At 44.1% G+C, this 14,018-nt stretch overlaps 1 protein-coding gene across 3 annotated transcripts in view; it reads left to right on the top strand.

The window, feature by feature from the left end:
• The window catches only part of MYOF (myoferlin), a 154,727-nt gene that overhangs the window by 112,528 nt on the left and 28,181 nt on the right, over positions 1–14,018 (top strand). For all 3 annotated transcript variants that reach the window (XM_082673869.1, XM_082673868.1, XM_082673870.1), the window contains 8 exons: positions 1,443–1,624; positions 1,717–1,875; positions 2,001–2,099; positions 3,037–3,198; positions 5,360–5,525; positions 8,697–8,773; positions 12,130–12,141; positions 13,606–13,704. In XM_082673869.1, the coding sequence (XP_082529995.1) occupies positions 1,443–1,624; positions 1,717–1,875; positions 2,001–2,099; positions 3,037–3,198; positions 5,360–5,525; positions 8,697–8,773; positions 12,130–12,141; positions 13,606–13,704 (956 nt within the window). The remainder of the gene's footprint in view (positions 1–1,442; positions 1,625–1,716; positions 1,876–2,000; positions 2,100–3,036; positions 3,199–5,359; positions 5,526–8,696; positions 8,774–12,129; positions 12,142–13,605; positions 13,705–14,018) is intronic.

Genomic DNA, 14,018 nt, shown 5'->3' with positions numbered 1-14,018 from the left:
CCAGCTGCTTTTGTTGCCTTTGGACTGGTTCTAAGAGGAAGGTTCTGGGCCCCTGCTGCTGGGGGATTTGTGCTGTTGCTAGTGGGACCATGAACAGTTCCTGGGCTATAGGGGGAGCATTCTACTTCAGGACCTGAAGGCCATCAGAGCTTCCCTGGGGCTTCTATGGAAACAGCTCTAAGAGCAGTTACCTGATACTCCAGCATGCTTACATCAATTGTGAGGTATGTTCCGAGCACTAATATTAACCAACATATGTGAATGGTTTCCTTTTCTCACAAATTAAAGCAGATTCAAGGTTATCTCTGTAATACACATCTCCAAAATGGTTTTTGAAGACATTTTTGAATATTCACCACCAGGGGGCACTCAATCATTGAAAGTCAAAGTTAATTTCTCGACCAAAGTTGCATAAAACTCTAAGCACATTCCTTGCAGTTTGAGATAAAAGATACATCATCAGGACAAAAGCAAGGAATCCCATTCATAAGATGCTGCAATGCTAAAAGCCAAGCACCCTTTTAGCTTATGCAAAAGCTTCAAGTTAGACAGCAGGGTATTGCTCAGACAGGACAGCTCCCAAGCAATTGCAAAAAGGTTTGGTGAAATTATTTAGCATGGAGGAGAAATGGATTACTTCTTTTTTTTTTTTTCTTATCTTTTTTCAGCTTTATTGAGATATAGTTGACAATATAGTTGTAATATATTTAAAGTGTACAACGTGGTGATTTGATACATGTACACATTGTCAAAGGATTTCCACAACATTCATCGTCTCTCATACTTACCTGTTTTGTGAGTGTGTGAGAACACTTAAGTTCTACTTTCTTAGCAAATTTCAATTATACAATACAGTGTTAGCTGCAGTCACCATGTTATACATTAGATCCTCAGACCATCTTGTAGGTGAAATTTACACCCTTTCACTAACTTCTCTCCATTTCCCCTGCCCCCAGGCACCCTGAGGGCACCATTCTACTGCCTGTTTCTATGAGTTCCACTTTTTTTGTTTGTTTCACATATAAGTGATACCATATAGTATTTGTGTTTCTCTGTCTGGCTTATTTCACTTAGCATAATGCCCTCTAGGTTCATCCATGTTGTCACAAATGGCAACATTTCCTTCTTTTTTAAAGCTGAATTATATTTCATAGTGTGTATCTATATTTTTTTCTTTATTCATCTATAGGTTGGCTTTCATTTCTTCGGTGGTTTACCTTGCTGCACAGAACCTTTTTTAGTTTGATGTTGTCCCCCTTGTTTATTTTTGCTTTTGCTGCCTTTGCTTTTGGTGTCAAATTAAAAAAACCGTAGCCAAGCCAGCGTCAAGGAGCCTACCCCTATATTTTCTTCCAGGAGTTTTACCATTTCAGAATTCAGCCATGGCCATGGTTTTACCGTGTCAGACTTCAGCCGTGGTTATTCTTTTTTTTCTGTTTTAGATCCATATGCTCATGTCTCCTTCCTTCATCGAAGTAAAACCACCGAGATCATCCACTCAACCCTGAATCCTACCTGGGACCAAACGATTATATTTGATGAAATTGAAATCTATGGGGAACCCCAAACAGTCCTACAGAACCCACCCAAGGTTGTCATTGAACTTTTTGACAATGACCAAGTGGTAGGTAATGGAGAATTTCTGAGATGGCTGGGGAATGATGGAGGTTTATAGGGATGTTTGTCGGGGAATTTAAGGATTGCTTGTTTCTCTAGGGCAAAGATGAGTTTTTAGGACGAAGCATGTGCTCTCCTCTGGTGAAACTAAACTCAGAAATGGACATCACACCCAAACTTCTCTGGTACCCAGTAATGAATGGAGACAAAACCTGTGGGGATGTCCTTGTCACTGCAGAGCTGATCCTGAGGCACAAGGTACTTACTGAGTTCTCACTCATCTGTTTTTTTCAGAGTAGCCAATCAAAACACTTGTTAACAACTCCAGGCACTAGTTACTTGAACTAAAGGGAGGCATTGACATTTCCATGTTTGTTTCACAGGATGGCTCCAACCTTCCCATTCTTCCCTCGCAAAGGGCACCAAGTCTGTACATGGTTCCCCAGGGCATCAGGCCTGTGGTTCAGCTCACTGCTGTTGAGGTATGCTGCTCACTTTGTTTTACTGATCGACTCAAATGGATGTGGCTATAGAAATGGAATCTTTCGTCTAGGAATGGAATCTTGCTGCATCTTCTCTTGCTGTCTCCAATTTCCTATAGAATTTGTCTAAAAAATTGAAATATTCTTGGAAATAGAATGCTTGTCAAAGCAATAAAAACAAGTCAATCCCAACATTCCTGAGGGAATCTAGAATTCCCATTTACTGGGAGCCAGTGGATTTCTAAGTTTCCTGTGTCAACTGGAGAACTGGGAGAGAGGAGACAGACTCAGAGCAGTGTGTCTTTATGTGCAGAGAAAAGGGCACCTCAGAGGGAGGTATAGGGAGGGAAGGGAGGAATGAGAAATGCTGACATGTCAGACAGAGCAGATATAGACGGAAGGAGCCTGATGGACAGCGTCCTGCTTACTATTGAGGGCTCTCCCTCTGTCCAGTCAAGCACCTGTTACCTGGAGATTTCTGTTCTTGGGGTCTTGCTAAGACTGAGGCAGATGACTTTAAACAACAGCTCTTATTTTGTTACTTAGTGCCTGCATGTCAGTCACTGTGTTAAGAAGTTTACACTTGATCCTCAGAATAGCCCATGATAGGTAATGCTCTCAGCCCCGTCTGCAGATGAGACAGAGAGGTTACTAACTGGCCAGAGTCCTCAGAGCTGTGATACGGCGCAGCCGGGATTGGATCCCTGCACTCTTATCCCTCTGCTTTTCAGCAGCTCAGGTAGGAGAGGTAAATGGGCAAAATCGCTTTCTCTGTATGACCTCCAGGTTTTCTAGAGTGACATTCTCAGAGATTTGAGGCAAATCTGTACAAGTCAATCTTAAAGAATTTACCAGTTATTAAGACAGGATTTTTCCTTTTGAATATTATTTTTGATATGTTGGGTTTCCTTCCCTTCTCTTTACATTGTTTTCTTAGATTCTAGCTTGGGGCTTAAGAAATATGAAAAACTACCAGATGGCTTCTGTCACCTCCCCCAGTCTCATTGTGGAGTGCGGAGGGGAAAGGGTAGAATCAGTGGTGATCAAAAACCTGAAGAAGACGCCCAACTTCCCAAGTTCTGTTCTCTTCATGAAAGTGGTACTGTATCGAGGCTCCGTAATAGTTCATGTCTGTTGAATAGCTGATTTGTACTTGAAAATGAATATATACAAATCACACACATATTTTATATATATATATTTCCAAAGTCTGTAGTTTATATATTTCCAGTCTGACAACAAATAGAAAAACCCTGCCTTGCAGACAGCATGTCAGTGACTTTTCCCTCTTAGATTCTCACACTGTAGTGATGGTTTCTTAAAGCTTCAAACAACCCCAGTGACACAGAAGTACCTACGAGCAATACTAATATATTTCTCCAGTAAACTTTCCATCTAGTCAGCTCTCTGTAACAGGCTCTTGGTCAATCCCCCAAGAGCGGAATATTAACCCCCAGGCCCTGCAGGTGTACGTGGACCAGAACCCTCTGGATAGCGACTGGCTGGCTGGGGAAGGGCAGCTGCGGGGTGATGGGGCCATGTCCTAAGAGCCCATGACTGTGCCCTGCCTCCACGTGTCCCTGGGTTGGTGCCACTTTGTTCCATCAGAGTTACCCTCTGGTTATTAGAAAGGCAGCAGCCTCAGATCTGGTTCACAGGCCTCCATCATAGACCCTATAATACTTTGGAGCAAGAAGAGGTTACTCCGTCTTTCCGGTTTTTTTTTTTGCGGTACGCGGTCCTCTCACCGCCGGGGCCCCTCCCGTTGCGGAGCACAGGCTCCGGACGCGCAGGCTCAGCGGCCATGGCTCATGGACCCAGCCGCTCCGTGGCATGTGGGATCTTCCCGGACCGGGGCACGAACCCGTGTCCCCTGCATCAGCAGGCGGACTCTCAACCACTGTGCCACCAGGGAAGCCCCGTCTTTCCGTTTTGAAAGCAGTTAAATCCTTAGCTTTTTAAAAAGAAAAATCTTTATTTTTTACTCTACTATACAAAGCATTAAGAAACAAAGGCATTTCTTCAGTTTAACGGGATGGAAGGTCCAGAACCTTCCCATTTCTTTCCCTACCCCAGTCATTTTTCTGCCCTTGGGGTCTCCAGCACACCACTCTTGAACTGTAGGGTCTTGGAGCTTAACCTCTCCAATTACAGATGAGGCAGCTGAGGCCTGGAGAGGGGAGCCACCTTATGCAAGTTCTGTCGTGAGTGCCAGGCCCCGTGTGCTGTGCTGCAGTGACTGTCAAGATTGCAGCAGTAGCTACACAGAGCTCGGTGCTGGCTGCATTCACACTCCCTGCATTAAGTCTTCAACCCTGCAGGGCAGGCGTTTTCACCCCTCTTATGTGTGCTTTGGAGGAAACTGAGATGTTAAGTGATTTACACAAGGGGACACAGCTAGCAAGTGGGTGGCCAGAGTTTGGACTTAAGGTCCCTCCAACTTCAAAGCCAGTACTTTTCCCCTCGCGCTGCTACAGATGAGCGCCACCTGGAAGCTCCAGGCCAGAATCCCAGAGTGATCCCCTGGGTCACTCTACCCATCGTTGTTCCGTCCCCAGCCCCTTCCCCACCTCCCAGGCTCTAGCCTGGAATCTAGCCTCAGTCAGCAGAGGTGAGGAAAACCACTCAGTTGATCCCAGCTTCTATTCCTGTGTGAAGACGAAGGTGGAAATCAGCTGAACCACGCACCAGGCAGACCCGAGACCAGCCCGTGATTCCCCAATCAGACAATGTCACCAAGGCTACCGAATTCCATATAGGGGAACCAGGAGGCATGGAGGAAAAATGAGCATCCCATTTTGGCATTGAACTTCCAGGGCTGAAAGACTCTCAAGCCAGTTATCTCCCGTGAAGGTTCAGTTTTATCTCGATCTAAATTTTAACTAATTCTAGCTAAATGCTGATTTCACATCCTGTTACAGAGCAGAGCCAGGTGCTAAGGTACAGTGCCAAGCACTTCACATATATTAATCCAGCACCCCTACTCTTATTAAGGAGATCACTGGGACAACGAAGAGTTCCCTAAGATCCTGCAGCTGTCAGTGGCAGAGCCAGGGTTTGATCCTGGCTCGGAGCTCAGGCCCTTCAGCTCCAGGCTGCTTGCTTGGCATGTACATTACTGAACTGCTTGCTGTGGGTCCCAGGGGCTACACCAAATGGGCAGAAAGAGCCTGGGTTGGTCCCTTTGGGGGAGTTAATTGGCAAAGCTGCCCTTGTCAGGTCTTAAACAGAAAAGTGACACCTATCTCTGTGACCCCCAGTTTTTGCCTAAGGAGGAACTGTACATGCCTCCGCTGGTGATCAAGGTCATCGACCACCGGCAGTTTGGGCGCAAGCCCGTTGTGGGCCAGTGCACCATTGACCGCCTGGACCGCTTTCGCTGCGACCCTTATGCAGGAAAGGAGGACATCGTGCCACAGCTTAAAGGTAAATGCAAGTCTCTAAATAGCATCTTGGGACTTTTCATGTTGAGTTGATTTAATCTTTACAAACTCTCAAAGTAACTACTCATTGTCCAGATTTTGCAGATGAGGAAACACTTCGATTTACAGCACGCTATGTAACTTTCCCAAGGTAATATAGTTAGTAAGTGGCAGAGCTACCCTTGAATCCTGGCCTTGTTTGAGGGGACCCAATGCTCAAGCTATTACTTTCTGAATTATCCTGCTCCTGGATGAACATGATTTTTTGTATCATCCAGCAGAGAAGGCAAGACAATGGGTGATTGCAGTTTGCTGTGATAAGTTTTTTTAAAAATAAATTTATTTATTTTTGGCTGCGTTGGGCCTTCATTGCTGCGCGCGGGCTTTCTGTAGTTGCAGCGAGCGGGGGCTACTCTTCGTTGCGGTGCGCGGGCTTCTCATTGCAGTGGCTTCTCTTGTTGCAGAGCACGGGCTCTAGGCGTGTGCAGGCTTCAGTAGTTGTGGCACGCAGGCTCAGTAGTTGTGGCTTGCGGGCTCTAGAGTACAGGCTCAGTAGTTGTGCACACGGGCTTAGTTGCTCTGCGGCATGTGGGATCTTCCCGGACCAGGGATCGAACTCGTGTCCCCTGCATTGGCAGGCTGATGCTTAACCACTGCGCCACTAGGGAAGTCCTGTGATAAATATTTTGATGGGGAAATACAGCGGCCCCTCCGTAAGCACTGAAGGAGTGGGGGATTTTTATTTTAAATTGCTTTCCATCTATTGTCCTGCCTCATTAATGCATCACAACATTGTTGTGATATAATTTGAAAAATATGATTTCATTGTTATCTATCGAAGAAAAAATGACACCTGCTTGAGTTTAAATTGCTGGCCTTGGGTCACATAAGTGATAGAGCAGAGTATAATACTTACTTTTGGGTTCTATACTAAATAATAACTAATGAATAGCATTTTGCTCTTGTTTATTCAAGAATTACTTGTTTTTTAATTTACCATGTGGCAGAGACTGTTAGGGGCTGGGGACTGGGTCCCATCCGTGAACAAGATCCCAGAGCCCCTAGGCTCATACGATTAAGCCCAGTGGAGAATTGACACCCATTCATCTGATCGTTGTAGCCTCCAAACCGAAACAGATGTCTTCTATTTGAGAGCCGTTCTGCTAACCAGTTCTATTTAATCTTCCATACGGTTTGGTATTGATTTTACAGAGCCTCTGAAGCTCATCTGCTATGTGGGTCTGAGCATCCTGTATCCCTGATTCAGAGAAGAGAGAAAAAAATTCACAGTCACACTTGAGCAAAACCCTACATGTGTTTATCCATACATTTCCCATGGAAAGCATTTTTGTGCTGAGTTGATGGTGCCTAAAACAGCAACATTTTTATAACATCAAGGATTAATGTAACTGCAGGCATTCTTTTATCTGGGCTTACTTAATGGAGAGAAACTGTTTTCCTAGTGTTTTTCCTATTGCTTTCATGAGAGAAAGTTCTTGGACGCAAATATGTGAAATCATGAGGAAGGTACAAATGCTGCAGATTTTCTCTGGCCCCAGAATCGCTTGTGTAGACCTACTCGTGTCTATGGGTCAGGGTTAGGCAGAGGTCTCCTGGTTCATGATTCTTTGTAGTTAGTGTGAAGTGAGGTCAAGGCTTCAGAAAGCCCCTGAAGAGGAAACTCCTTAAGGTGTGTGGGGAGCACAGTGTTCCCAAGGCCAGAACCTGTTATTTTAGATCAATCTGATAGTTTCTTAAAACCCAACTGAGGTAAGAGTTGAGGAATGGACTTGGTTGGCCTAATGTTGGAAGCGCATAGAATAACTTTCCTCCTGTCCCCGAGGCTTTGTGTACGTGAGGATTGTAAAGTGGAGAAATGATAATAGAGGAAGGAACTTGCATGCAGTTGTGTTCCAGCATGCCTTCCCACCTGGCTGTCCTGTTCTGTGTTGCTGCAGTTGTTGGGAGTTGGAGGGGAGCTATTTTGGAAGCCTAGAGACTTCTGATAGATCTGGGGGTGCCACCTAGCAACAGCATAGCAACTGGCGTATCATAGATGCTCAATAAATGTCAGTCTCCTCTGCTTCCCCGGTGTTCCGCTGATCATTTCTCTGACATTTACTAAGGGGCTACTTTGCTCTGGGCTCTGGTATGATGGTTGAAACACAAGCTTTGGGGTCAGACAGACCTAGATTACTTACTTTCACTTGTGATTGTTTAACTGGAAGCAAGTGACTTGCTTTCTCTTAGCCTCAGTTTGTTTGTTTTTTAACCTCTATAATGGGTATAATGCCACACATATCTACAGGATTTTTGAGGGGTTAAATGAGATCATGTATGTAAACAGGTTAGCCCACTGCCTGGCACATGGTAGGCACCTAAAAAATGTGTTTTCCCTCCTTTATGTCCTATACATCAAATGCTGGGTTAAACACAAAGTTCTTTTGGCTTGGCAGAGTTTGTTCTGTCTGAGTTCTGCCCTCCTGTTGAATGTCTGGCTGCCTGATGCCTTCTTCCATAAAGGGTAGCCGTACCTCTCATCCCACCCGGCCCCAGGCTGAGGCTTCAGCACCCCCTTCAGCTGAACTGAACCTGGTGAGCCCAGGGGCTGCTCCTGAGCCCTTGCTCTAACCTCACCATCCAGAGCCACAAATATTCTGGGAATTATTTAAAGCCAGGATGTGTGCCTTTTCCCTCTGTGTACACTGTGAGAGCCACGCCGAATGAGCCACTGCAACTTCAGCCCTGAAACGTGCAACTCTTCACCCTGATTTGCTTTTCTGTGTCTTAGAACAGATTCCATGAAAAGGAAGCTCCTTTGGTGTAGCTCCCTCCAGCCCCCATTGCCCGACCTCACTCCTACATCCTCTAAAGACATGTGTTGACACAATTTTTTTCCAGCATTTCCTGTGTACAGGATTGGGCTAATTGTCTAAGATAAAAGAAAAAAATGGGCCATAAAATCCCCTTTAAAATGTCTAAAACTGTATCATATTTTGGGAAAAGCAATGAATTGGGTTATTTTTCTACATTCAGACGTGGTCTTCTCCATTTAGTAAGTCTCATCCAGGAGCAAACTCTGCCTTCCACTGTGTGGCTGTTGAACTTGAACTTGGAGTAGAATGTTCACCACTATATTTTTGTAAGCATCTTAGATTATGAAATTGTCTTGCAGCCTCCTTTTTGTCTACCCCACCCTGCCGGGACGTCGTTATTGAAATAGAAGACACCAAACCATTACTGGCATCAAAGGTAGGCTTCAGAACTGATCATTGGATGATGTCAGTTTTATCTTCCAGGCATCTAAGCATTAGGTGAATTCAGTCAAACAACCATTCAGTGCAACTAAAATAAAATAACAAACCAGCTTATCACGGTAAAAAACCTGAATCTTACACTGTGTGGACTCATGTCCTCTACGGTGACATTGTGTGGACTCATGTCCTCTACCCTCAGTCACCCAGGATACTTAAAATATACTCAGACCTGTGCTCCACTCTCCACGAGGGAGAGGGATCTAGACAACAGTAAATTTTAAAATCTCCCCAAGTGATTCTAATGTGCAGGCAGGTCTGAGGACCTTTAGTGTGGACAGTCTGAATGATATCATTTGCAAGAAAGAGAAATTTCCGGAGCAAATACACAGCACCACAACGTTCAGAAGACGGATACATGTAGCACACTAGCTTTTTCCCCCACATGAAACAGAAGTGTCATGGGTTTTTAATGACCCTACTTGTCAGTGTATGGGATATCCCCAACTTTTATATTCACTGTGGTTTTCCAAATCAAGAAATTGGTGGAAATGCTCCTTCAGGACCCTATGTTAAAACCATTCTGGCCAGCTCGACAAGAAGGAGAGGGAAAAAAAAAGTTCCCAGCCCAGAAAAAAGAAAACATCAGATATCTCCCCGTTTCTGTTGGCATTCACGATGGACTTTCACAGCATGTTTTAATGTGCAAACTGGCCGAAAAGTGCACATGATTGCACTTTAATGTGTTATGTCCATAAACAGTGCCTTTAAAGAATCCACTTTCTTCCCACTGCATTAAACTCACTAACAATTGGACCATACTAAATGTGGGCTCTGCAGCCAGCACTGCATAGCAGTGTGTTTGATTCTATTCCCTGAGAATCCTCCAGTCAGAAATGACAATAGCAAATATGCAAAACGACCGTGTTCACTTTATAAACAACGCCAAATAGTCCCCATAAAACAGTAGTAGCCTAGGACGAAGCTAAGTGTAATATACTTAAGGTCTTTTACGTACATTTTCACAACAACTCTGGAAAAAGCCAGTTTAAGATCCTGCTCTGTAATCAGCCTCCAGCTTTCCTGCCTCCCGTTGTGAATCAGCTCTTCTTTGGGCTTTCTGTATACTCAGTAGCCCCAGGTATGGAGGCTCAAGAAGAAGAATAAAGCCAGTCCATGCCCCAATCTCATTCATTTCTTAACAGTAGTTAACAGATGAGGCTCCTGTAGCGACACGTTGTGAAAGTTGAGTTTACATCATATTTTAAGTTGCAGCTTAGCAGGGCTGAGGAAGGTAGTATCGGTCATTCTCATGTACTATAAATAACTTTCACTCAGCTGCTCTCCTAACAGCTACTGGAGGTGTACTGTGTTGATAAGAAAGGCTATTTGGAATTGCCTCTAAAAATCTGATACCACCTCTTCATTGGGGAATATAGCACTCATCTGTGCAAAGTCAAATGAGCGAAGTTGAGCTGTGGAAGAGCCAATGACAAGCTTGCTGATGTCCCAGATTACACATACATGTAATACACGTGCATGCATGTAATATATATGCATGCAGGTGATATGCATGTGTTACGTGTACGTGCGATGTGTGTGTAATGAATACCTATTACCACTAACTCAAGTCAAGCCTTCTATTGGTAAATTGAGGGAATGGGTCAACACCGTGCTGTTGATGGGAGCTGTAGAATATGGCTCCAGGTGACAGTTTTGGGCTCGCAGAAACTCACACCACTACCCTGTGGTGACCCTGGGAGCTCTTAACAGATGGGCTCAGCACCGCCACAAGTAAAGCAGGAAATAAGCACTGGGGACAAATTGCTAAGTGCCAGCCAGATAACACAGACATTCCTACGTGGCCATTTCAACAATTACCTTCCAATTCCAGTGCTTAAGCAGTATGTCAACAGCACTCAGCAAAATGGCTTCTCCAACGACAGTGCATGTATGTATGATAAGAAAATGCATGATGCTGCCTGGGGCTGCGGGGACCTCGGTCTAAAGACTTGAACTCTCCTTTCACATTCTTTCTAGATTTTGGAGTGAAAGATGATCTTTAAACAAATGTGATTATTTTAAGCTTCAGGGGAGAATCTTCTGTGCCATTTGGATATAATGAAGCAAGTTACTCTAGCTGCTTCAGCTACTTTGCCACGTGAACTAATGAGCAAGCGGACATGAATAAATTCTCCCATATTAATCCTAGATCTTAACATCAGCCATCTGTTCTGAATAACGCTTTTTAAATCATGAACTATTCATTTCTTTGAAATGATTTCCAATAGCTGAGAGTAGATGTGAATAAACAGACTCTAAAACTATGAATTCAGGAACGATTCAGAATGTGAAAACACTTTTGGCATAAAGTCCCTCTCTCCAAAATCTCAATTCAGCTGTGATGATTTAACTTTTAATCTCGCTTTGACATGAATCTAATAGAAAGAATTGTTATATCTATCTGTCTCGCTGCCTCTCTTGGCATTTCCGTGTGCTGAACAAAAGTCGATGTGGAAAATGCCGAGGGGCACTTGCAGAAGAAGCCCCGTGGCCGCCCAGCACTCCCTGCAGGAAGTGCCTGTAGTGACGAGTCGCTGTCCCCTCACAGTGGAAATGAACTTGAAGTTAGGAGGTAGCAGTTCTTCAAACTGCCCCTAAGGGTGAGCTTGGCTTATGTTCCAGCAGGTACCAAGAGAAAAGTCAAGCCCCAGCATCCTAGCTGTCCATTCTCTCATCTCCTGGTGGATTCTCCACGCAGAAACGCAAATGGGAGGATTTGGCCAATGAGAGACTTGACATCCATTTATGGGTGGATATGTATATAGGTGCTTTATCGTCGGCATGGGGAAAAATCAAGAAAAGATACTTACATGATGGTGCTGCAGTCATGTTGGACATAAACATCTTGGGACAGGAGTTTTTGAAGGAATGAGAATTAGGCCAAGTTGGGGATATACTTTAGAAGCTAAATGGAATAAGAGGTTTGGGGCAGGAAGATGAGTAACTGTATTCATCCCCACCTCCACCCCACCTTCTCTGTGATCACTATGCTGGTGGACAGATTGTCCAACTCTATTAAGACATGGGACATGGGTGGCTACCTCCAAGCCTTTTATTTTAATACTGTTTGTAACTCTTTTGCACATTTCAGAGAAGAAGCCAATAAGGTGTGTTCAATTATGAGATCATCTTGAATAAATAATCCATCAAAATGTTGATAACATAAGGCATGGATGAACAGTAACATCTCCTTTTCTCTTTCTCATTGAATCTAATGCTCATGGGGTCTCCATCTCTGTGTGACCTGTACGTGGTTCGTCCTCTTCCTGCCCATATATATGCGATGGGCAGCTAACAGAAAAGGTAACTATTATACACATTTTGCTAGACTTAAGATTCATGTATTTTCTGCCTGTAGCTGATACATAAATAAATAAATAAATAATTCTTTAAATCCAGGGTTGGGTTACTGATCTATAAAGGGGAAATAACTGTAGGTGTGTGTATAAACATACATATACCGTATACAAATAAGAAATAACTGTAGGTGTATGTATAAACATATATATATACAAATATACAAATAAGAAATAGCTTTTCTTGAGTGTTCCTTCTTCCTTCCCCCCCCAGATGGAAGAAGAGGCTGTGTTGCTGGTGACACACTCTTTTGGGCAAGCTCACTCTTCCTAGGTAGATTAAGCCACGGGTGGGTCTGATGGGATCTATTCTTATTATAAATCTGAGTGGAATTTATAGTAGCCTTCGATAAACTACAGCCTTCTACAGTTTGAGAATGTTGCACGAGGGATTCTAAATGCTGTCCCTCCTGCCCAATCAAAGAACCACCGGATTCTGAACTCTGGCTGCACGTTACCTGGGGAACTTTTGAAAGCATCCTGTATGCCAGGTCTCACCCCAGGCTGATTGAATTAGAATCTCCAAGAATAGGTTGGGAGCCACTGGTCTAAACAAACCATGATGCCTCCCTGCTCTTGCTTCACGTTTTATAATTTTCAAAGCTCCTTCTCCTAATGATGTTATTTGATGTCCAAAACAACTCTATGAGAGACTTCCCTGGTGGTCCACTGGTAAGACTCTGTGCTCCCAGTGCAGGAGGCATGGGTTCAATCCCTGGTCGGGGATCTTGGGGAGCTAAGATCATCCCACGTGCCACACAGCGTGGTCAAAGAACAAAACAAAACAATCCTGTGAGATGGATGGGGACAGGTAGTGTTATTATCCTATTCGGTGGATGAAGAAAATGATGCTCAGAGGTGTTAAACAACGTACCTGATGTGGTATGGCTTGTAACGTAAGGGTATGGCTTCTAACGTAAAGGATGGAACTTGAATTAGAACCAGTGTTACCCACTCTTAGCTTAGTGAGCTCTGTTTTGCAACGCATTGCTGGCTAAAAGGGCTAAGGAAATGAAACAGTGGAAAACACATACTGGAGGATGAAATAGTAAACACATACTGAAGGTTTTCTTTTAATTTATCTGCATATGTAAATATCAAGTCAACAGGATAAGGGAGTAAAAACAGACAAATGAATAGATGGTATCCATAGAATGTAAGAAAGTCATCTAGTGTAGCTGTGGCCATTAAAGCCACATTTCATTTGGCCAAGGATCATCATTTCACCTCCAGCTTCTGGGTAGAAGAATCCTGAATGCTTTGGTGCATGTAAACAAGAGTCATATAATCTCGCCTCTTTTAGGTTCAGAAGTACCTGTTTCTCTTGTCTATTACCTATGAGTTTTCTTGCAATGATTGGAAATCCAGGGCATCACTAAAGATTTTTCCATTTTCATGTGTCTTTCTTTAGGAGGAAGAAATTATTGACTGGTGGAGTAAATATTACGCTTCCACAGGGGAACATGAAAAATGTGGACAATATATTCAGAAAGGCTATCCCAAACTCCAGGTACCTGGGCCTATGCTACTGTGGGTGGGGGATTGACATGCGTTAAAACTGGCCACAGGCAGAGCTGAGTGAAAGACTGAAAGGTCCAACGGTGGGTGCTGAGGCTGAGGGGCCAGGAGGACCTCTGGCCTCCTGGGGAGCCCCCGGTGATGGATTTTGCCTTTGCCAAGATTCCCAGGGCTTGAGGACAGCTGTTGATTTATGGTTATGTGACTGCCACTTTAGGGCTTGGGGACATCTGGCCGAGGGTTGGGAATGGGTTGGCACTGCACTAATTAGGCCAACAATTGTCCAGTTTGACCAAGGGAGACCTT

Source organism: Grampus griseus (genome assembly GCF_964374135.1).
Source record: "Grampus griseus genome assembly, chromosome: 16".
Lineage (NCBI taxonomy): Eukaryota > Metazoa > Chordata > Mammalia > Artiodactyla > Delphinidae > Grampus > Grampus griseus.
Note: the sequence above shows the minus strand (reverse complement) of the source record. Positions and strands in the feature narration are given on the sequence as shown.